This window comes from Struthio camelus, chromosome 4 (genome assembly GCF_040807025.1).
Source record: "Struthio camelus isolate bStrCam1 chromosome 4, bStrCam1.hap1, whole genome shotgun sequence".
Taxonomy (NCBI): Eukaryota; Metazoa; Chordata; class Aves; order Struthioniformes; family Struthionidae; genus Struthio; species Struthio camelus.
The window spans coordinates 11,036,452-11,061,325 of NC_090945.1; the positions used below are offsets into that span (position 1 = coordinate 11,036,452).

The 24,874-nt window shown below is 40.7% G+C and overlaps 1 protein-coding gene across 6 annotated transcripts in view; it reads left to right on the forward strand.

The window, feature by feature from the left end:
* Positions 1-24,874, forward strand: part of PTPN13 (protein tyrosine phosphatase non-receptor type 13) — a 132,350-nt gene that overhangs the window by 71,623 nt on the left and 35,853 nt on the right. For 2 of the 6 annotated variants that reach the window (XM_068941443.1, XM_068941440.1), the window contains 10 exons: positions 6,444-6,539; positions 9,298-9,397; positions 16,001-16,223; positions 17,723-17,797; positions 17,906-18,080; positions 19,329-19,482; positions 19,618-19,756; positions 21,397-21,549; positions 22,224-22,406; positions 23,616-23,778. In XM_068941443.1, coding sequence (XP_068797544.1) covers positions 6,444-6,539; positions 9,298-9,397; positions 16,001-16,223; positions 17,723-17,797; positions 17,906-18,080; positions 19,329-19,482; positions 19,618-19,756; positions 21,397-21,549; positions 22,224-22,406; positions 23,616-23,778 — 1,461 coding nt within the window. Of the gene's footprint in view, positions 1-6,443; positions 6,540-9,297; positions 9,398-13,016; positions 13,100-13,894; positions 14,013-16,000; positions 16,224-17,722; positions 17,798-17,905; positions 18,081-19,328; positions 19,483-19,617; positions 19,757-21,396; positions 21,550-22,223; positions 22,407-23,615; positions 23,779-24,874 lie in introns of those variants that run through there. The other 4 variants (XM_068941441.1, XM_068941442.1, XM_068941444.1 and 1 more) reach the window with 3 other exon arrangements.

Consider the following 24,874-nt stretch of genomic DNA (forward strand, 5'->3'; position numbering starts at 1 on the left):
CCTCCACTTGTGTTCATCCCTCTGTCTTTTACCTTTGATTTTCCAGCTGACAACCCAAAGATGAGGTCCTCTTTCTTCTTCACCTGCTACTCTCTGCTTGAGACAGTCAGCAAGAACAGAATATTTTGTGTTGCTAGAGATCAGTCTCTGCCTCCTAAGTTCTGCGCGTATTTATCCTAGAAACTTGTGTTAATTGATTAGCTACCCTGAAGACTCATCTGGACCACGTCTGTATACCTTCCATGACACAGCTGCAAGTGGTTAGGTGGGGAGTTAACATTAGGGAACCTCTAAATGTCCAGCCTCTAAAAGCTGTCTTTGTCTGAGGTTGCATTTTTAAAGAAGGAGAAATTTCTATAGGTAAGCAGCCAACTCTCGATACCAAACGCATTCTGGTAAATGAAGCCCCAGAGGTTTTAATTCAGGAGCTACAGGAGCAGGGGCTTTAGGGTAGAAGAGGAGTATCTGTGTAATAGATTTACCTCTGCAGATTCAATGAAACGCACGCTTTCTTTTTTCAGTTGAATAGGACGTACTGAATTCTGTGTAGGTTAAGCAGAGGAAATGCGAGTCATATAGAGTGATATATACTGTTTGCGTGTGAAAGCAAATTGAGGCCCTGTTTACACATGTCTTATGATCATCGTGCTGAAGTATGATTTCAATTCGCTGCTGGTGAAATGGATTGTCATGTGGTTAGTATGTCCAGCATGGAAGAGGTTCAGTTAGAACAGCGTTTAGGATTCATGTTCATGGAACTGAAAGGTGAGAAAATAAAGTGATTTTATTTTGCCAGTCAGATAGAAAACTTTCAGTCATGAATTTTACTGACATCATAGAAATTGGCTTTTGAGGGAGGGTGCAAGGAGTGTTTGTGACGTTTCTATGAAATACAAATACTCTGACATTAGCTACTATTATTTTTGTTCTGAATAACGTAGTTTAACATCAGGTAGTAAAGCAATTCCATATTTGCACTGCAAAGTGGCAGGAGCTTTATCTCCTTTTCAAAGAGACAATAATCTAAGAGAGTATGAGCAGCTTGATCAGTCAGGGAACAGGTTTCAGGTTATCAATTTTTGATGAACACATTACATTCTCAGTTCAGTAAAACATCAAAAAAAAACAAAAAAAGACCCTTTCAAAACCTGTATTTGGAATGCTTTTGGTTTATGTGTGTGCCTTCTCATCCTAAAGAGCATCATCCAGATCCGGAAAGGAACTGTGGCTTTTCAAATTCAAGCTGGACACTGACTTCTACCACCCCTGCAGTTGTTACCTTTAATATTGCTGTTTTAGTCTCCAACCTAACCCTAAAGATGCATGAGTTCTGCAGTATTACAAGGGTCTGTTTCTACCTGTCAGCAAGATCCTGCCAAAACCTATACATTAGGTGTCCCTTAGGCTCTCTGGGAGATCCCTAGGATGGTTGGTTGTTTGCACCCGCTTACGTAGACTGCATGCGTGATACAGTTTTCAGTTTAGAAGGCAGAAGGTGGAAATCTCACATACTAAAACTGAGTGATGAGCTTACTGCCCTGGAATGCTGAATGGATTTGGCTCCCTGCTTGTGGGATATGACTTTTTTACCAGGGATTTATTCTGGGACTGCACTCTTCCTGTGAAACCTGTACTGCTTCACCTAAGATGATTCAAAGTTTATTAGATAAAAAAGGAAGGGAAGAGTAAGCATGACTCTAAGCTCTTGGTTAAAATCTTCTGAAAGAAGCATGTCCTGGCCCCTTTTTGAAGAACTGTAATGTGTTTTAAATGGTATTTTAATAAAACTCTTAACTAAGAGACACATTTTAAAACAAACAGAAAGAACCCCAAAGGGCGAACAAGAGCTCCTTCCCTCCCTCTGTGTAATGAAACTGCTTGTTTAACTCTCCCTTCTCTGTCCCTCTCCTGCTCTGTACAGCCAGTGAGTTTTGTAATAACGTGCTTCTGAAAACCTGTATCTCTAATTTGAGTCACGTTCAGGATAATGAAATTCCACCCTAAATGTGGTTCTCTGATTTCTGTTGAAGTTGGCTGGGATGGCGCTTTCTGGAAGTTACTTGTCTGGGCTTGCATCTCTTGACTTGCGTAAATAGCGTGTTTTGTTATTTTGTGCTGGTTTAGGTGCCTGTAAGGTTATGTTCTGCTGGCATTGATGGGGAGTTTGGAAAAGCGCTGGTGCAGTGCTAATCAACACGAACATGGATTCTTCAAGTTGTAATATTTCTCTCAGCTCTGCGTCGTGGTGTTATCTCCTGTTAATTTACACTTTTGTTACAAGGTTTATTTATAAATTTTACTTATAGACTAAAACTGTAACACATTTAAATGCAGGATATTTCTCCTAAGGTAGGAAATAATATCAAGTATCCCGTGAAGAGACAGAAATCTAAACACTGTAATGTATCAGAAGGGTAAGTAGCAGAATAATTTTTGCTACAACATTCTTGATGTTACTAGATAGAAGCTAAGTCAATTCTGAAGTCTCTCTTTAATTTGTCACTACAAACTAAAAAACATCAAGGCTATTCAAAAATCTTGTGGAAAACTGGAAAATTTGAGAGATGAGTTGTTTATCGTCTTCATTAGCTTTTGTAGATCTCATCTTTCAGTTCCTCCCCAGCCACACAGGCTTGACGTTTATCTTCATTTTTGAAACTATTTTATGAAAATCTTTACTTTCATATGATCCCAGAAGATGGGTTTGTGACCCTTGGAAGCCACTGTTTAATTAGTCGAAGTTCTGCCTGGAAGTGATCCAAGAGCCTACTCTGAAGTTAAATCCTAATATGATCTGTTAGCGATGAGGAGAATTTGCTGGAGGAGAGGAGACTGCATGAACTACTTGAGGAATTTTCCAAGCATTATAGATACGGTAGTCTGAATATTTAGAACTTAACGTATGTAGATTTGCAGTGTTTATCTGGTCTATACCCCTGAAAAAAGTTGTCCTTGATTAAGATGTAGAAATATATGTGTGTATATATATTCCCAAACTTACCAAAGGGAAGGAAACTCTAGAGGAATTATTCCAAATTGCAGGCTGTGACTTCTTCATCTCCTCTAAATTTTCCCTCCATCTGCTGAACAGGCTGGGGGTAGTTGATGCAGCTCCGTAGAGAAAGGTTATAAAACCACTGCAGAAGATGGGAAAAACACCTTGGCCTGTGTTATTGGGATAAGTTGTACTGTCTTGCTTATGGGGGAAACGTGGAAAAAAGAGGGACGGTTGGTCCCATCTCTGTTTCTACTTGTGAATGTTCTGCTTGGAGAATAGGTTTAATAGCTGAGCCTCCTGTGGAGGTCTGTGAAGGCAGTGAGGTAAGTAGTGATTGGGAATCTCACTTTATGTTTCTTGGCTCATGAACTTAACCCTGGGCTTAGAGCAGGGTGCCAACTCCTGCTAACAGGCTGGGTCAAGAGAAGTCAAATACTCTGCAGAGTCCGATATCATGCCACCACATACGAGCACTTGTTTCATATTTTAATTACATATTTCTCTTTTACCATTTTACATTTATTTTTCGTAAATTTTCATATCTGGAAGAACCAGGACAGAGCCACAGCTTGTGTGATTCAGGAAGCCCAGGGTGCTGACTAGGTAGAAAAATGAGAGATCTGTTTCAAATTTCATACTGTATTCTACTGTTCCCTTTCCTTTCTTTTGCTTCAAAGTTAGTGTAGCAGACTTGAAAAATTTACAGCTAATAAAAGTATTAGGAAAGAAAAGATCTATTTTCGGTTAAGTATTTCTGTGCCGTCGCTCCAGTGTCATGTTTGGATTGATGCCTCACTGAAAAGGCTGGGGACGTTTTTAAAATACATGGCTAACGGCTCCCCACTGAATTGGAGTTTTATTTCACTGTTTAGGCAAGTAACTGCTAGATTGCTAGTGGGTTTCTTTATTGTAAAACCAAAACACTGAAAGTGGCCATAGTGGAAGACACTGAAGATGGATTCTCCACGTGATTCTGAAGGCTGAAGGTTTGCGCCTGTGCCAGCAGCATTGTTGCTTTATGAGAATAATGTGAAGCTTGTCCTTAGTATTTGTTGGGTTTTATGTTGTTTGGCTGTGTAACTGAAATGGTCTGGAAGGAGGAGTTGGTTTTGTGGGTGGGTTGGTTGCTTTGCTTGCTTTTTACAATTTTCTCACCGAATCTTGTCGTTTTTGCTGGGACAGTAGAGAACTGTGCAATCCAAGGAGAAATGCAAAAAATGCCTCTCTTCCTGGAAGAAGGTTTTGGAAACATATTCCAAAATTGACATGCACTAGTCCTTAGTCTTGGTGTATTGCATCATCTAATATCTTTTCCTGCCTTTTTCCTATTTAAAGTTTTCCATGCTACTCTGGGAAGTCTAAATAAGTAGTGTTGTCAGCTGCCTCTCTGGGTGTTTTGTTTTCTGGAGCTTGGAAGATGGAAGCTCTGATTCCTTTTTGCAGTATCTGAAATTAGCTTGTAAAAATAAAGGTAGATGAGGTTTAAACTCTGTTTCAAGATGTTGTTTTAAGACTATTACCTATTAACTAAAAAATGTATTGCTTTTTAAAAATAAGTTTAAAACTGCTTCAGATCATGCAGGTATTAGTATGCTACAGTTCCTAACAGTCCCTCAAGTCTTCCCAATTTAAATAGAGTAGAAGGGAAAAAATACTTTTAACGCAGGCTCTGATGCTGCAAGGAGAAAGCCTGTACTGGTGCAGAGCCTGTCTGCACACTACTTGCTCCTCAAAGCCTTAAGCTGTTGCATTCAGGTTTGATCAACCATCCTTAGATTGTCTTTATTTAATTCTTCTTTAAAAGTCTCCGATCAAAAGGGTTTCTCAACCTTCCTAGTTAATCTGCTCGTTTGTTCCATTGCCCTTTTACTTAGAAAATTGTTCTGGTATCTGAGCTAAATTTCTTAACCTGTAGATTTAACTGACTTTTTTCTTTTCCAAACAGCAGGTCACTGTTCTCTTTATAAAAGCGTTTTGCGTACTGGAGGCCTTTGCCCATCTCCCTCATTTTTGTGTGTTTCACTTTTATTCATGTCTTGCGTAGAGAAAGTAAAGCCGTTTCATTTAACGGTTACTCAGGGATTATATTGTATGAGCTTCATACCTTTTGGTTTTATTGCTTCCTTCTGGAGAGGGGAAGCAAAATTGCTGAATTTGTCTGCCCCTGCCCCGCGTCTGAAATGAGCTTAGTTCTCTAGTTGTGTCCTCGGCAGCTCTGGTTGAGTAGAACGTACGCTTTCGTTTCTTCTGTATAATAGTCTTGTTAACAAGATTTTTCTCTTAGCAACTTCATTCTTGATGATGATCCACATCTTTTCAAGCTGTGATCTGCTCTAACCTCACATCTCTTGATACTGCCTGCTCAGTTGTTCCCCACTGTGTATTCCTACATTTGTATTCCTGACTGCAGTGATTTGCACTTGTCTTTACAGAATCTTTTGTTGTTAGTTTTCAGATCAATTCTCCAATTTATCAAGTTGTTTCATTTTGGTTTTATTTGTGTTTTTTTTTTTTTTGGTTATCCTCCTCCTCTCCTGAAGAGACTGTTCTCCTGCAGCCTGTTCCAGTCAGTCTCATCTACAGCTGTTACATGTGTTTTCTCTATATCATTCTTGTTTTCAAAAATGTTAACTAACTGAGCCAAAGGCAGCCTTCCGGAAGAGAAAGCAACCTAAAGTGTCCTCTCGGTTGGACAGTGAAGCATTGATAATCTCCAAATGTGGCTCTTGTTTTCTGCCTGTAAACACACTATGTGGTTGTTCATTGGGTTATACACAAGAAAGTCTTGGGATGTTGTTGCTAATATCAAGGACATATTCCACTACTGATTCCTTTACTTCAGTGTGTTATTTACAGAATCCATTCAGAGGAGAAACTGAGATTGTGTTGTCTTCGTTTGTTCTCATCAAATCCATTTAGCTGTTCTGGTTAACTGAATATCCTGGAAGGACTCATTAATCGATTATTTAGTCATATTTTCTGGATGTCAGAGTTAAGCTGAGTGAATTATAATTCTTCAGGTCCTGCTTTATCTCTCTAGGTATTTTTGCTTTTTCATAGTGAAGGAAACAGGGACTGAGTCCTGATTGTTTTCTGCGTGAGAGATGTAGACGAAATGTTTTAGTCTGCTCTTTTTTTTTTTTTTTTTTTTTTTTTTTTTTAAACTATCAGTTTTAGCTTGGGAGTGGCCATGAGAGAGAAGTTCAGAGGAGGTGGATCTGTCAGGTCAGCCAAGAGAGGGAAAGCGAACTGCCGAATGACAGGCTATAGGGAGAGACTGGGACTGCACAGCGTCTCCTGATACGTTTGCTTTATTTACAAACTCCATAGCCAAAGAAGGTTTAAATATTTTGAAAGGGTCAAATTTCCAAAGTCCCACTATGTTTGAATTTGCCTTAGAATTGTTACTCTTTTACTCTTCTGATACCCTTATTTAAACTTTCAGAGCCTTTGAGAAGGTACAAATCTTACCACAGTGATGTCTATAGTACTTCGAGTGAAAGTCCATCTATTATTTCTTCGGAACCAGATTTCAGGCAAGGTAAGACCTGTGTTTAAAAAACAAATAAATAGATAGATAGAACTTAAAACCAGAAAAAGAAGTTAAAGGTGAAAAATAGATTCAACAAACATGAAGGAAGTTAAAGCTTTAGTAGGAGACTTGGTAATTACCAGAAATATGAAGTAGTAAGATGATCCCATGTAATTACAGTATTGTGTACAGGTCAGCATAATTGGCAGTCTGTTCAGAAACAAGTTTGATATTTGGCGTTCTGAAAGCAAACTTTTTAGGAAAAGCTGGCAATGGTTAACTTTTTATGGAGTGTTTGATTTAAATGAGTTGTGTAGCCTTCAGAGGCCCAAAAATGATTAAATGTTTGCTGGTGTATGTTTGTACACTACATTGTGTACATTTTGTACATTACAAAAGCTTTATATGGAACATGTATGGCTTAATTCTTTTGATTTTAGTGAGCATTACTGCAAGGGAAAAGTTGGTTGTTGATAACACAGAAGCCAGAGATTTCGGTGTAATGCAAACAATTACAATAAGTAAAAGAGGCTATTCATATGATGAATTTTAAGAAAGTTCCACAAAATTAGTGACTTTGAAAAGCAGGAGGCAGTATGAAGAGCTGTTGGCTGATACATGGCAGAAAGAGGTTTTTTTAGCACAGGATGGAAGCACAGCCTGGAAGAAAATGCTTTAAACTATCTTTTTTCTTTTTTCTTTTTTGAACGAAGTGCTAGAATAGTGAAGAAAACCAAAGAGAATATCTATAGCTGCACTATATGTGGCCTGCGTATGTCCTTTTGTACAGTGCAGGAAGCAGTTTGCCTCTCTCATTGCAGGCACGTTGATAATCATCGGGGCATCTAGTAGACTTAATGCCAGGTGCTGAAGGGTTGGATGATACTAGCAGGTGCTGGCACCTCCTGATGCTGTTTGTGCTCCTTACTTGAGCTGTGATTCTAGAGCTGGGACCAGCTTTAGTGGTGAGGAGCTTAGGAGTAGTTGGTGTAGAAGGAAGGGAAGACTTGAAACAGAAAGTAGAGGCCTAACAGTAGGAGGAGGTGGTCGTCAAAGGATGAAGAACAGACTGTGGCCCAAAATTAGCCTAAAATCCTAAATTGTCCAACCACTCATCTGACTTCCATCTCTCTCCTTGGGAGGTTTAAGCAATACGTAAGTTCTTTGGTTATGGTTTTTACTTTTATGTTGGTAATTAGTCATTCAGTAGTTTGCCCAGACTTATTTGTTTCTGGCTGTAGAACAGTTGCAAAGAGCAAGAAGCGGATTTATTTCATAACAACTGAAGGAAGACAGGAAGGAACGTGCAATGTGCTAGGAAGGTGTGAATCCCAGACTAAAACTTTTTGCACTGCCTATATCTCAGTGATGGGACGTTCCAATTAGGAAAGTGATGACTTCAGTAACTGCTTTTTGTTTCAGTCACTGAATTTCAGGCTGATTTGAGAAATGGCTGATGGCTGGATTTCATTTCAGGTCATTTAATTTCCCCCACCGTTGTGTTCACGTTCTAGCCATGACAAGCTGTAGGCATGAGCTGCTCATTGGAGTTCTTGTTCTAGTTTCCAGTCATTTGAAAGAATATGGGGAAATAATTGATAGGCTTGAGTGTTGTGTGTCTTAGGTGCTAGAGTGCCAATTGGCCAAGCTGTGAGTTGAATCCCGAAACCTGCATCAGGCTTATTCCACGGCCTCCTCCTCCGTTGTCCTTCCACATACCTCTGCAGAATTCCAGCCTCCACCTCCGCATATTCAGGACTCTCTCAGCGCCTTCCTCGTTTTATTGTCTGTCCCCCCACCTCCTGAGCCAGAAGCCTAAAGAGCAGTAACAAGTAGCAAGTAACAAGCTCAGTGTTGAGGTGCAGGCTCCTGTAACTTGCTTCCTTTATTATTCTACCTATTGCTGTTTAGCTGCTTATGTGTTGTGATCCAAGGTCAACAGCTCTTAAGACTGAAAAGGTGAAAGAGAGCTGCTATTTGGCTGCTAGTACTATTGTTGGACTCTGTGAAATGACAGTCAAAAAGCACAATTTTAAAATCAACGTGGCTGTGGATGTGTTATGCAAGAGCTCTCCTGCTAGATCTGTTTGTTGAGGGGACGGTAAGAGGTGGAAGTGAAGTGCTTTGTGAAATCAGGCTTTCAGTGTAGCATCTCAGGTGTTGCTGCAGGAAAACATTGGCAAAGGAGATGACTGTTACAAGCAGGGTAGCACTTGCTAATTACAAAAAGAAAAAAAATCACTATTTGATTAATCAAAGAATCAAATTCCAGGAACTAGAATTAAACATGCGAGCTCAGTAATTTAGTGGTTTCTTAACTCCCTTCTTGTGAATTGGATGCGTTATTGCCTGATCTAGCTGCTCTAATTCTGTTCTGGAATGGTTTTGTATGATGTTTGTGCAATTTAAATGTCTCAACTCTTGGCTGAAAAAGAAACATTTCATATCAGAATGGTGGTTATGCGATTGCTTGTGTACTGTTATTGTATTTTTTAAGCCTTCATCAGTATTCTCCTTCAAAGGACTTGCGTAGCAGTTATCTTCAGTGAGGGAAACAATAGGATCTCTTTGAAAACTGGGATCAATTTCATATTGCTAGTTTGTCCAATACTGTAATGCCTGTTTATATGTTCTGTTGTGCAGAACATATAAACTGGATCCCTTCTGAGTAACCTCATATGACGGACAAATCCTTGATTTTTAGATAGGATTGCTGTCTTATGTTTGGTAGCCTGGTCAGGTGTTAATTTGTGTTTTCGTTTCTTAGTGAGAAGAAGTGAAGGTTTCAAGAGGGATGATACCAGTGGTGCTTTACCAGGCGCTGATGATATCTCAACATCAAGTCAAGCTAATTCTCAGAGAGCAAGGTAAACCACGTGAAAACAATGTGTCTTAGAGCGCGTCGTCTCTATCACAGAAGTTATTCTAAATTTACAAGCAAGTTTTTCATTATGATCCTGACTTTTGTTTAGCGTTCAGTCAGTTGCATGTTGTGCCTTGAAGGTAACAGCTTACTTCGGAATTGCGTATCACAGTCAGTAGAAGTCTCATGATGTGCCATGGCATAGAGGTAACTATACCAGTTAAGAGTACAAATTCAACTCCCATATTTAATGGAGACTGTGTTGTACTTTAGCTAGTGGTTTTATCTGCCAGAAGGTCACAAATTATGTTCTGCTTAGAAATATTTCATCATTTTTATTTCAATAGTATTCTTCGAAGGGAATGTTTTAGAAAGTGTTGATATCAGTAAGGATTGTTTTGAAATGTATTCATTTAATAGGGAAACGATAGCATGCAATTGCCTTGAAATAAGCCAAAAGTCACACGTTTGGTTGCTTCTCTGGCAAATTCTAGGGTTATGTTGCTGTGATTGTTTTTTTTTTTCTTTGTAGAAGCTCAACACTGCTTAGGTAGGCCAACTTAGCAATGATTTGTGCTCTTTGAAATATGTTTTATCATGCTATGGATTTGAATATTACATCTATTTTTTTTCCTTTTTTCATAAAGACTCTGTGCTGTTTATCAGTATTCCTTTTGAAAAGAGGTTCTGCTTTGCGCATAATCTTTTAGCAGAAGCATATGTAGCAGTACCTGCTAGGTTTTGAGTGACTACTTTCTAAATGTTTGAGAATTTTTAGGAATGTTGACCCTCTAGGCGGAAAATTCTCTTTTGGTCTCTGCCAGATGCTGAATCACCTTGGAATGCTTGACCAAAATGATTGAAATAGCTCTTGTGGAGTAGAAAAAAAGTACACGTCTGTTTTCCCCCTCTCCCTTTACCCCATTACAAGAACAGAACCATCTCTCAACAGCTTTTTGCCTTGTTTGGGGGAGATTAGGAGAAGGATTGCTGCTGTGCTCGATATTTTAGAGTGTTTGTATGTTGCAGTATAGGCTTAATGGGAATCCTCCTGTTTCAGGTAGCGTGGCAAGGCTGTCAGGTGTGTCCCCCTCGTTCATGTAGCATATAGGCCAATGTGCGGTGAGTAGGGAGTAGAGCCATGCTTTGAACGCTGAGATTAAAATAAAAGAACATCTGCTTCTTGTACTGTATTGGGTACTCTCAGTGCATCTGCGTAAGGCAGGGTCTCAGGAAGGACTGTGTCTGAGGATGGATGAACAAGGGAACAGTAACTTGGGAATTTTATGGCTTTCAGTGATCTGCTGAGCAGCTGCATTGGTTTTCTTACCACTTGTGCTTTGCTCAAAGCACAGAATGTCGTTTAGAAATGTATGTATTGACATTTCTTGTGGGGGAGGAATCCATAGGCATTGCTTAGCTGGGTGAACGCTGCCTTATTGGCAGGAGTATGGTATTTATTCATATAGCAGCGTATGTGTTTTGCTGCAGCGTGCAGGCAGTCTTAGCAATGCAGTCTGCCTTCATCTAAGGGGATTTTGGCTAGTACATGAGCTTCTAGGGCAAATTTTCTAGGGCTCAGGTTACAGGTTTGTGTTCAATGTAACCCTGTTAGAAAGACATCCACTTTGCATGTTATGCTATTTTAGCACCTGAATACTTTCATACTAAAATGGCAAAATAGATTATGAGTTCTGTGACTACAGAATAAGCTTATAACTTTCTCAGCTTCTGTGCCCTTTTTTTTTTTTTTTCATGTGATCGCTACTATTAAATCGCCATTGTTTCTGCAGTGGCTTTCAGTTCAACACAGGAAAGCTGCAAATTCAACGCTATAGCTACTCTTCAGGGTAAAACAGCAATAACTGGTGGGTGCTGATAAGGAAGTTCTGTTTCTATTTTCAAGTTGTTTCAAAAATGGAAAGAAGTATGTGATATGTAAACAAGGCACATTGTTGTAAATGAATCAGGCCTATTATGCAAGTGAAAATGCCTTGGTAAAACAGTGAGAACGTACTTTCTCATGGTTCACCTTACATTGTCTTATTTTATTTTATATTGGTCTGTTAAGCCTGGTACCTTCTCATGAAAGTAATTTGTACATACATGAAAACCAGAAGTGCAGCATAGAATCACCTGTTTTGCTTACCAGTGGAACAAACTTTGACTGTATGTTCTTGTACAGTCTTACTCCAAAGCTTAATAGTTTTGAATCTGTCTTTTTTGCTTGGTCTCCCCTCTGTGCCTTTGCTGAAAGACAACACTCTGTATGTATGTAAAAATGGCGTGGAAGGGTACCATAGATGTTCCTTTCCCTATTTTCATACTTTTCCCCCATTTTCACAATGTGAAAAAGGCATTTTACCTAAGTATCTGACCAGTAAATATATCCAATACCAAAAAAATTTGGCTAAGCTCCTGAAAAGATTTTTTTGAAAACTAATTTTACAACTTTGTAGACCCACTGAAAAGCAGTAAGGCAGCCAAGAGCGAAATGTCGTCCTACAATAATACTTAGATAACATTTATGTTAATTACGTGAGCTAAATAGAAGACAGTTTTCTCTTTATCTTTCTTCAACAGCTGTTAAAACTTTGCAGTGCTAGCAGGTGTAAAAAGGAGTACCATCAAAGATGGCAGGTAGTTCAGAAGGTAAATTTCTAAGAAATGTACTATTTTTACTCAGAACAGTGCATGTTCTGAGCATGTTGCACCTTTGAAGTGTCCTGTGTTACAGAAGAGCACAGCTTTTATAATTTAAGAATCGTAAGGTCTGGAAGTGAAATTCTTGATAACAAATAAATCTAAGAAGAACAGATTCTCAAAGTTGACCTTTTTGGAGGGGTGGCAAAATTCTATATCCTGCTTGATTGTAAATTGCTGTAATTATTTTTTTCAGCCTCGTGTTAGTAATGCTTATTTGTTTGACTATACCCTTGACTGTAATTTTTGGTTTGCTGTTTGATTTCAGGGTTTGGGGAAGTGCATGTGACTTAATCCATTACTTGAATCCCTTCAGCACTTGGGAGCATGTTTTAGTGTTTTTCTCTCTGTTCAGAGATACCATCTGTACTTAAAAACATTTTACATTTACTGCTCTTGTGGCATGTCTGTAGAGGGAATGTGCTTAATTATCTGTGAAACAACCGTTGTAAAAGTGAGCTATGTACCCAGTGGTGGAATTCTGATTTCCAGGAATCTGCTGCCAATATCAAAAGACCAGTGAGGCTGTTGAGTTTTATCAGCCGGAGACGTGTGCTGTCGAGGTAGACTGGCTTACTCCTAAACTAGCAGAAGCCATAGATTTTTCAGTAGTTCAAGAGTACGTTCAAACCCTTCTCATATTCTGTGACTGCTATCCTTTAAACTTCTCGGCATGCTTTCTGTCATAGCAATGGGTACTTGTGCCTGTTTTTCCTCTTTGCTTCTTGTACTTCTCATTTCTTGTCCTATTGATTTTTTTCCTCCTTTACTATTTCTTCCTTTTTCTCTCTAGGAGCAGCAGCTGACACGGATTTCTTCCTTCTGTTTCCTTTTCCTTCCAGTTATCCAATAGATTCCATTTGTATCTCCTTCTTCCCCTACCGAAATATATCCTTCTTTCTCAGCCTCTTCCTGGTCTTTCCACTGCACTATGCACTGGAGAACGCCTACTACTTCCTTTCCTCCAACTTCCTTTTGTGGTCCAATACCTGGTAAATTCTTGGTAAGTACACTAGGTGAGCAGTTACTTCACTTGCTGCTTTAATAGTCAGCATTTGAGCTGATTAGTCACTTACCATCTTTGGGTTAATAAGTAACTGTGAGATTCTGGTTAGCAATCAAGCATTGATGAAAATACAGAGTAGCGGCCAAATTTGTCGGGCGGATAACTGCAGAAAGCACGCTTCTATGATGTTATCTGTTAGGAATGTAACTTGGTTTTTTTGTTGCAGTGATTGGTTATTCTGAACTTCTCAAAAGAGCTGTACCTGTCATCTCTTCTATAGAGTGAGAGGTACTTTCCTTGTTTTGGAACCTAAAGAATGAATCAAGCTGCCACCCTTCATAGAAAGTTAACAGTCGGACCAAGCTTGAGTTTATTTTACTTATCCGTGATGTCAAAGTCTGCTATTTCTGTGGGTTAATAGTTTTTATATACTGTGTTCAGAAAATTTTTGAAGCATTACGTTTTTTGAGCTTCCTCGCTCTCTCTCCCTGCGCTCAACTTCTCAGAAGAACTAACGCATGTGAACTGAGAAGATAAATTAGCATCGTGATAGTATTTTACACAAATAATTTTTGATTACTTCTATTGCACAGATCTGTATGCTTGTTATTAAAAAGGCAATTTCTTCATCATTAGGGGTTTTCAGATTAGCAAGTGTTTTCAGATATAGCCAGTTGCAACGTGTCTCATTTTTTCATATCATCGTTGCTAATTCATAAACACTTTCTGAACATAAACGTCTATTTTGGTTTTGTTTTGCTTTTTCATTTCAGAGCCCATCCTTAGACCTTGATCTCAAGAGTGCTTGTGGGCATGTTTAAGTTAGTTCATTGTGAATGTTCCCACATACGTTGATATTTAATCAGCCCCTTCCCTGTGGAAAGCTGAGCATGTTCACAAGTCTTTGCAGGTCTGAGGCCTTTTCTCATTACTCTATCCTTTTGTGAGTATGTCATTAAGAATGTTGGAGAAAGGAAGAGCGGAGGGAGAAGGGGAGCAATGCTATGAAAGCCCAGCACAATGGAAAGGATAACGGGCTGCATGAATCAATTTTCCTGTAACTACTGTGTATCTTCCTTGAAATTCCATTTCAGGAACCTCAGTACAGTTTTGCTCAGGTCTTGGCACGTGAATGGCATTTTACTGTTTGGACCCTCTTGCAATGGCATAACTCTTACACGAGGACTTTTTTGGTATGCTAGCCAATGAAACTAACTTAAATGTCAGAAATTTTAAGACGATGCAGTATGAGGCGCTGCTCATACTGTTGGCATTCATTAGAAACTTTGTTGTGAAAAGATGGAAGTAAATTCAGAATCATGCACACAGATTAGCACGGTCTGGACAGGGGCATTTTCTCTTAGTCTATAACTGATTTGTTATTCATCAAACATATCTTTTGGTTTTGAAAAAAGTGAGCATATATACTTTCATGTCCTTAAAAGGCTGTAAATAAGCTTTCAGTATGAGTGGCTGTGCCAGTGCAGGACTTTCTCTACCTTCCTGAACTTTTGTGATAAGGTATGCAAGATTTCAAATACTTTTTCTTTCCTCTTACATGTTCTTCATTATTCCAATGTACTGTCAAAACTTAACACTGGGCTTAGAAGTACCAAATGTGGTTTTCGATGAGTGCAAGTCTCATTAGTTTCCTCAATCCATTTGTCTTAAAAATTGCCTCTGTACATTATGTAAGTGGAGGGAGAAGGGCTTCCCCCCCCTCCCCCCCTTCTTTAACATTTCTAAAAGAAGCTTTGATTGGCTTATATTTAGTTTTTGGTTTAGAGATGATTTTCCATAAGTGCAGGGGTGGTAGAGGGAAGAGGAAGGGAAGTGGGAGCTGTTGTTCTTTTTCTTCTCTTGTTCTTTCCCATTTTTTCGTTTCCTGGCGTCCCAGTTTTCAGGTAAAAAACGGTTGTCGTTCTTGCTTTTTCTACCCAAAATAGGACATGGATTTCTTTCCTGATGCTTTGATGGAGAATAAAATTTGTAAAACGTTTGAGATCGATACCTGCTGAGATAGGAACTGGAGGATAGGTTGCACTGTTTTTCAAAAGTGCTACTGTGGGATTTTTCTTTCAGATAATCCATTTGGGCTCTTTGATTTAATTTTTTGTGATGACTACTTATCAACCAACTCACTCTTATTAAGAGTTGAAAAGAGAAAAAGTTTTATGGTGTTCTTTGTTTTAGCAAAATAAGATGATGAAAAAATTTTATTATATGATATTTAGAATAATTTAGAATATAGGATGTTGAAATGTAGATGAATATAAAACAGAGCAAATATTTTAAGTAAAATATAGCACATATGTTAAGCTATGCTACTGTTGAGGAAAATACAGGTAATAAAATACAACGCTTGGCAAGGAGCTTGTAAAGAATTGCTGTAGAAGAAGTAATTGGAGCGGTATGTGCCTATATAAAGTACATTTGTTTTTGTTTTTTAAACAGCAACTTTTCAAGCATGCCTTTCTCACAGTCCCTGCTTGAGCAGAGAAACTTTAGCATTTTCAGAGCGCTCATGTTTTCTTCCTGCTGTAGATTTGTTGGTTTTGTATTGATTCACTGGTTTTGTAGCGTCATGACTTCTTTACACTGTAGTTGAGGGTTTATTTTCATATAACTAAATGACAGGCAACTGTGGAAACTTAGTATGTTCCACTTATTTTCCATATTGATCCATTGCTGTAGAGCGCTTCAAGCGAGGAACGCTTTGTGTTAACCTTCCGGTTGCTGAATAAATGTGTTTAAAGTAGTGTATTATATTGGCTAGTTTTTGTTCCTGAGGTTTCCACTTATATAAGTTCTTAAACTCCTCCTGCAACCATAACATTTTAATGCAGAAGAGTATCTTAGTCGCACCAGTAATTTCTTTCATCCTCTCTAACTATACAGTAGGCAGCATGAAGCACCATTTGAAGGCAGTCTGATAAGTCAAGAAGTGATGCTGAAGCGTCAGGAAGAAGAAATGATGCAACTGCAAGCCAGAATGGCTCTTAGGCAGTCCCGACCTAACCTCTACCCGGGAGATGCAATTAGGTCCTCAGTGCTTGACATCACCAGAGATCCACTGAGAGAAATAGCCCTGGAAACGGCCATGACACAAAGAAAACTGAGGGTAATGCTTTGACCTCAGGTGAACTCTTACCTTCTTTCATACAGAGCAGTGTCTCAACTGAAATTCAAATCTGTGGTATTTAAAAGCTGGGTTCTCTAATAAACAGTTATTACCACAGTAAGTGCGAGGTGGTTGGTGTTGTCTCGATAGGACAGACCTACTGTTACAAGGTAAAGTTCTGAGATTTTGTGGCATTATTGGCTATGTAGCCTAAAGCAACAGGAAAAGATACTAAATTAGACAGCGAGTCCTTACTAAAAGTTGCATCTGTCAGCCACTTCGTTGTTAGACTGTATAGCATCCTAACTTCATTAGGATGCGTTTTTGTCCTGTAATCTGTGTTTTCAGCCACTGCCATTGGCATTTGTTCCTCTGTGTTTAGGAGGTAGATGTGCTCTGCTAGCATCAGAGGTTATTAAACGAACAAGCTGGGAAGAGAAAGAGAGACAGACAGGATTCATATAGCCCTTGTGTTCACACTGAATCACCTTCCAAACTCCTCTTTCCTTTCCCAGCTGTCTTGGTGTGTGGATAAAGTATAATATCACAGAGGAAGATGGAGACAGAGAAATGTGTAAATGCAGTGGCTGATGTTTTGAAGAGGTGACAGCTTGATGCCCTCTGCTGCTTTCTGTGAATTGGGGTTTTTTGGGGGAGGGTGGAGGTAGGGAAAAATTGAAACAAGACTGGAGTGAATTTCCTGTCCTAATCCAGGATAATACTCCCCACCTTGCTCTCCAGTCCGTAGCACTCTGCTCAGCTCTTTCACATAGGCCTTAACCAATTTTTTTTTTTTTTCCCCCTAAGAGGCTTGCATGTATAGTGGTTTTAGCGTGCACCATAGGTGGTAGGCCATAACCACTGCAGTTTTTTTCCCTTAAAAGGCAAATGCTGTGCCTGTTCCTAAAGGCAGTACTGAAGTGGCTATTTTGCAGAAAAGTTCTCTTAACTGTTTGGCCAGACGACCTCATACAATTCACGGTGACAGTGGATTACTAGAACTTATATTTTGCCTACAGGCTGAAAGAAATTGCACAGAACTTCTATTTGAATACAGTAGATGGAATTGGACTAAAACATTTCAGTCTTTAGGTGACACGGCTTATGTGTTGCAGTCAGAGATTTGTCAAGGCAGAGCATAAGGCTTTAACAATGCCGTACTGTTGATTAGCGAGATAAACCCAAATGATCCCACTAGTCAACTCATGCCCTGTATTTTAAAGGAAGGTGAATAATGCAACGGTGTTTGCTTTTTGCCCAGAAAAGGAAGGGAAATATGCACAGTAGTAGCGTGATCAAGACTGTAGCCAGCCAGCATATCTGTGTGGCATGCTGGCAAAATGGGTTTCTTTGGACTAATGATCTCAGGGGAGAAATTCAGCACAGTTTCCTAGTTTCAGGCTTCAGTTCCTCTGCAGTGTTTACTGGACAAGCGTTCACTGTCCCTCAGTCTGTTGTTCTAGCAACACAGTGTTCATTCATACTCTTGTGATTTGCAGAATTTCTTTGGCCCTGAGTTTGTGAAAATGACTATTGAGCCATTCATCTCCTTGGATCTACCAAAGTCTATCCTGGTAAGAAAGGTCTATTTAGTGGTCAGTGGCAGGGGAAATGCATTAAACCAGCAAATGCACCTGTACCATGGGCTTGAATGTCGTGATATTTTATTTCACAAAATGCAGACTAAGAAAGGCAAGAATGATGATACCAGGCGAAAAGTAAATGTCATGCTTCTAAGTGGGCAGAAGCTGGAGCTGACCTGTGATACCAAAACGATATGTAAAGATGTCTTTGATATGGTCGTTGCCCATATTGGCTTGGTGGAGCATCACTTGTTTGGATTGGCTACTTTAAAAGGTAAGAACAATGGTTTGATACAGTTGTTGAGGTACAGACTAACGAGAACTAGCAGCGTGGTGTTGAGAATAGATAAGCAGAGGCATATGTGAAACACAACTGAGTCATGTTCTCTTGTATTGAGGCAAAACATCTTCCTCAATGAAGAACAAAATAAAATTCCACTTTTGCCTGAGTAACAGCAGCTCAGAGTGGGCAGCCTGTTTCCTTTTGTTGCTGAGTTTTCTTTCGTGATGCTTGTTGCCTTTGCAAGGTGTATTGCTCTGACCATGCCATGCAGAGGATGTGAAAGGCATGTCGTACGCTCCTGTGGAGGAAGGCCCACAGGGAGGCTGGGATGTGTAGGAGGGCCACTCGTGTAGAGGGGGTTGCCTTTAGGAAAAAAAAGTTTGCGCCTGAGCTGTTAATTAGTCACTATTAGAGCAGGCCAGAAGTTGTTCTCTGGGCTTTTTTGCACGTTAGGGAGGATGTCAGCGTAGCGAAACTAACGTGTTCAGACGCAAGTTTCCTATCAGCATGTCTAGCAGGCTATTGTAGAGCCTCAGACGCAAGTTTCCTATCAGCATGTCTAGCAGGCTATTGTAGAGCCGTAGCGCTCAGAATATGGGTGTGAGATAGAAGCCTTTAGGAGGCTGTACGTGTAGGCTGCCAGCGCTCCAGGCAATTTAGAAAGCCTTGAAAAAGTCTTGCAGAAATATAAATGGAACAGAAGTAGTAAGAAAGGGAGAAAAGGACGGAGATTTTAGAATTCGATGGGATAAAAAAATTTTGAAATGGGGTTTCTGTTTGGATTTAGAAAACTTACTAGTTTTTTTGTCAAATTTCAAATCTCCTTTGGCGTAGGGGTTCCGGATTCTGATAGGCTTAGTCAGAAGTATGAAAAATATTCCATATTTCTCTAAGTTGAAGTTCAGTGTAGGGGGATATTTGCAGTAAATGAATTTTTGCTGTGCAATTACTGACCATCAGAACTGTTTAAAGACCCTCTAGCTCCTGTTTTGCAGCTATCAGGAACATAACTTTTTTTCACTAGTATTTTTAGGATTACTAAAAAAATTATTTCTTCTGCTGTTGCTCAGTGTTTCCCTTAATAGCCATTCTGCTAATAAGTGATTTTGAGCCAGTAGAAAACCTTACTGCTCAAAATTAAATCAAAGAATTGGAGATGCAGCGTTTATCCTCTAGCTGGAGGAAATACGGTTTTGATGTTGTTTTTAACCTATGCGCTTCCCTTTCACTTCATGGCAGACAATGAATTTTTCTTCATTGATCCTGACATAAAGCTAAGTAAAGTAGCTCCAGAAGGATGGAAAGAAGAATCAAAGAAGAAGAGCAAGCCCCCTGTCAGCTTCATTCTCTTCTTTCGCATAAAGTTTTTTGTGGATGATGTCAGTCTTATACAGTGAGTGTATGACCATTTTCTTAACCTCTTAAGCCCTAAACGTACGGGCAGAAGTTGGATGTTAATCCAACAGTGTAAATTTGCTGAAAGGGTGGATGCTAAAGGTTTGGTTTGGTTTTGTTTTTTCCTCCCTAGACATACTCTGACCTGTCACCAGTATTATCTGCAGTTGCGGAAGGACATCCTGGAAGACAGGATGCACTGTGATGATGAGACAGCCTTATTATTAGCATCCCTAGCCCTCCAAGCTGAGTATGGGGACTACCAGGCAGAGGTACAACATGAATTTCACCTCTGAGAAACTCTGTTCTTGCCGTTTGATTACTGAACGGACTCTGAGCTGCCGCGCGCGCTCGACGGGTCTGCCGTGCTTTGGAAGCTCCGCTGGAGTGCTGTTGGCAGTTGTAGTTTCCTTAGAGTTTGTCAGAGAATAGGAACAGGGCAGTCACGGGAGGCCCGGGAGGGGCGGCTGAGCCCACGGCAGAGCACCCTCACGCTCGGCTCCCCACAGCGCTCCACGCTGCGAGAAAGGCTCGGGCAGCGGTATAGGTGTCCCTGTCGCTTGTGAATGAGTTCACAATTAACGGCCAGAAACAGATAACAAAATTTAACATGTATCACTGGTAACAATAACAATTAAAAGCTAGTGATAACAACAATAACAATAGTAACAATACACCGTTAATCAGTCAGTAACCACACATTGAACTCGCCACAGGAAACAGAGCAGGAACAATTACAGTCATTACAGACACGCGCAGGAGCTCCAGCCGGTGAGGTGAAGGTCCCTGGTGGTGATGCCGGAAGGCCCCGGCGGGGGTGGGGGGCGGGGGGGGGAAGGACAAGCAGGCCACGCCCGAGGTGGGGGGGGGGAAGGGGGTGCTGCTTCAAGCCTGAGGTCGCACCAGTGTGCCGCTGCCGCGCGCACTCTACACAAGTAAGCAGGCCGCAGCCGAGCCAGTGTGCCGCTTCGGTTACCGCTCCCTGGAGCGGGGATGAGGGGAGTACTCAGGTGTCCGCCGGTGTCAGTAGCGGTGGGGGGATCCCCAGCTGCCTGACCCAGCGTCCCAGGTCAGGGGGCACGGCGGTGCCGGCTGCCCCCGCAGCCTGCCGAGGCGGAGAGCTTCCCTCGGTGGGGCGGGGGCAGCCTTGGGAAAGGCTGCCTGGTGTCCTGGAGCCTTGGAAAAGGCCGCCAAGGCTGCTGCTTCTCCACCACTGCCGCTTCTTCGGTGATTTCAGCTCTTGGTGGCTGCTGCTTCTTCACCGCCACCGCCGCTTCTCCAGTGAATTCAGCTCTCTTCTCTCCGCTGCTGCCACAAAAGCCGCTGCTGGGCTCGCGGGTGCCCCTTTTATCCCTGTCCCGCTTTGGGACCTCAGGCAAGCGATTGGTTAAAGTTGTCTAGACACCTGCTCTTAGTGGTTCGGTTTCAATCCCTGATTTTCATGTGGACCGTTTGCAGACGGCCGCCTTCCTTCTGGAACATTCTACCTGACTGACCGGTCCGGGCTGCTAGGTTACACGTTAGCCCTCCGCTAATGATCTTAGATTGTGGCTGAGGGGGGTTTCTGCAGGCTATCCCGGGGTTACAAAAGGACAGGGTGAATGCCACCTTATACCCATTGTTCAGTCTTAACTTTTCCCCTAAACCAAACCTGTCCATGACAAGGGCTGTTGCAGAATCTGTTGGAAGATCTGAGTATTGAACCCTCTTTATTTAGCGGAAGTAGATTTAGGCTTGGTTAGGAAGACAAGTGAAATTCAGCTCTGGTTCAGGGCTGAGATTCGAAATCCTTTTGCTTACTTAGTTTTGAGTGTTGGGATGTATGATTCTGTTTAAAATTCATCTTTATGCTTCAGTCATGTTCATACACTAGTGCCGGGAGATGCTGCCACAAAAATGTTTCATGTTGTAGGTACACGGCATGTCCTATTTCAGACTAGAGCACTATCTACCGGCAAGAGTGATGGAGAAACTAGATCTGTCCTACATCAAAGAAGAGCTGCCCAAATTGCATAGCACTTATGTAGGTGCTTCTGAAAAAGAGACGGAGTTAGAATTTTTGAAGGTAAGTGGTAGTGGTTCACATCCTTAGTCTGCCAGGGTATGAAATGCCTCATGAGAGTATGGGTGCATAGAAACACTTGGGCTTTTATTAACATGAAAACAAGACCGAGAGACTTGATCCTGGTTAAACCTAAATTCACTGGGGAGAGGGACGGGAGAGCAATTTGATTCCCTCATTTAGTTCATTGCATCAAACCCTTGTTCCAGTATTGAAGATACAGCAAGAACAAATGACCAGGAGCGTGAAGTGGGTGAAAGCGCTTGTTAGCAGTTGTGGTAGCTTGAAGTGATCACAGAATTCAACTGTTAATCTAATTCTGTGTTTAAGAAATGTGTTAATAACAAATACACCTGACTAGTAACACTTCATTGCTAACAGTTGGTTTGTGGAAAGTTTATGATTTGCTTATAAGTGTTTGGTATTCATAGTTTTGTTGTTTGATTTAATAAATACTTGATTAATTTGCTATGGAGTTGGACAGGTCAAGAGATATTACCAAAACTTGTAACTGTGTAGAACGCTTCGGGCTGATGTCTCTGTTGTCACGGTATCTGTAACCTCCGTAAATGGAACTACTAGGCAAAGAGTAATCTTTTCTCCTCATCGATTGTAAGAACTTGTGATAACCTTAGCTTCAGACTCTCTTAGAAGTTTTGTTGCGTTGATATGCACAGATGTGTCAGAGGCTTGCAGAATATGGAGTTCATCTTCATCATGTGTTGCCTGAAAAGAAATCCCAAACTGGCATCCTCCTGGGTGTGTGTTCAAAAGGAGTTGTTGTTTTTGAAGTTCGCAATGGGATCCGCACGCCTGTGCTACGCTTCCCGTGGAGAGAGACAAAGAAAATATCTTTTAGTGTAAGTCAGTCTGTCTCTTTCCCTCTCTCTATGTGTACGAGCCTATATCTGTATCTCCAGACAGTTTTTTTGTGTTCATCACTTCTGCAAATTAAGGTGATGTTTTCCAGCATAGCCTGTGACTGCATCTTGTGCGGCTGAGTTGTATTATGGGATAATATTGGAAATTTTGATGTTGTTAAGACTTGTTTTTTTTTTTATTAACATAGACTCTATGCTGCTGAGTTTCTAGCCTCAGAAAAGATTTTAGCACCTGCGTGTTGAAATGCACTTTGACAGATCTTTTCTGAGGTGAACTCTGGCTTCCCTGCCCTCTAAGGAAAGAAGAGCTCTTGCAGAGAGAGGTCAGAGTCTACTCTGAGCATGGGGAGAAGTTCTGTGCGTTTATTGCACTCTACCCACACAGGGCGCATATGAGACTGGATAGGGACGGAGAGCCAGGAGGAGTCCTGACAGGTGGAGGACTGGCTACTGGGCAGGTGCCAAGTGTAACTAGGAGATGCACCTATGTTGCTTTTCAGCTGTGATATTTCCAAGAGTAGTTAAGCTAAATGATATTGGATGACAGGGGCTGACATTTGATCTGGGCAATGCCAACCAACATAATGGGTATGCATGAAGCTGGTGGTCCTGTGTCAGTATTTAACCAGGTGCTGAAATTTAACTGCTAGCCTTCATGCAGGTATTGAAATGATACTTTTCAGTCTGTCTGGTAACTTACTGGAAAGCTGGAGCCTGCTTCATTTTTGCTAGGATTTTAGGAATTGGTTAATTGAAGTTTAAAAATTCTTAAGAAGATTAATTTAGCCCCTAGAACACTAGCTGCTGATTTCATAATTAAGTGTCAGATCTAGGCGTTCCGTTCCTTTTCTCTTTTAGTGGTAGCTGCCCTTGTAATTTCCTGGCAGGCTTTAGAAATCCCCATCCTCCAAAATGCAATAATACTAGCTGTTGTTATTCAGCAGTAACAATAACAGAGACTATTTAAATGGTGACAGTTAAATAGTACCATCTCAGCTAGCCTGGAAGTTCTTTCAAGGTGGTACTTTATAAATGTCAGATTACTTTCAGCTGATATATTAAGCAGACATCTCTCTCCTTAATGCATTTTGGTTCGGGAAATTTGAATGCTGCACAAGCAAGTGCAAAATTCTTTGTAGGCTAAAAGAAATCACTGTTTTTACTTTCTTTTTGTGTGTGATCATATAGAAGAAGAAAATTACATTGCAGAACACATCAGATGGTATCAAACATGCATTTCAGACTGACACTAGTAAGACTTGCCAGTATCTTCTGCATCTCTGCTCTTCCCAGCATAAGTTCCAGTTACAGATGAGAACCAGGCAGAGCAACCAAGACGCTCAGGACATTGGTAAGGACTGTTGTGCTTGGTTTTTAGTAGCAATCAGTATGTATTTTTATAAGGAGAAAAATTTTGCACGGGAGCTTCAGGAATTCCACTGGGCGATACACAGCTGTACCTCTATATTTGTCTACAGAGGATACATAAGACGTCATATGTGGAGCTCTTAAAATATTTTAGCAAGGTACTTTTCCCTAAGATGGGAACACGACAAGAGCAAGCATCACTGCTAGCTTCTGCCAGAGTTGGGAAACTGAGATTTGTGGGTCAGTGGTCTAATCCAGCATAACCATTCTTACGCAGCTCATCTAGTCTGTCTGGTGGTTATGGCTGCAGCAGGTATTTGATGTGTACCAGAAAAGAGCAGTCACCTTTAAAATATCAAAAAAGTCTTCCAAAACTAAATCTTCTTTATCTGTAAGCTTAGCACAGGAAAAAGCCTGAGTTACTATTGCAGTTGCTTCCTGCCCAAGGTAATGAAGGAATCAGTGTCTTTTCAAATGGCAGTGCTGTACAGATTGCAGTTGTCAAACACAGTTTTTAATGGTGAATAATTGCGCGTTTAGTAACGCTGCAGGAAAATGCTGCTTTTCATTAGGCATTAGCCGTTTTGAGTTGCAGGCAGGCTTTCCTAAAACAGCTTATTTCCCATCTGTGTGTGGAGTTTAAAACAATATCTATTAACCTTAAATCAGAAATATGTAGAAGGCTAAGGATTGCTTTTCCTCGGTCTTCCCTGTGAACTAACTCCAAAACTTCAAAGTTTATGAAGGGCTCAGATAACCTGATTTCCTTTAAAGGCTGTAACCAGCAAACAAGTTGCCACAGCTTATCAAGTTTCTTTGAGAGCCAAGCCACAGGAACTTAACTGCTAGCCTCAGGAGGCAGTTAGGCTAATAGAAATGAGCGCAGCTCAGCTTTGCTCTCAGTAAGAGAGGGTTCGGCTAAGTTTTATTATCTTGCACTTGCTTTCAGCTAAGAACGTTGACCCAGGCAGTTCCCACGACTCAGCTGGCAGAGTAATTTAATTACAGGCCAAAACCTGTTTCTCTCTGCTAGTTATGGGATTGCTAGTTCAGGAGTCAAAAAGTCAGGCAGACCCCAG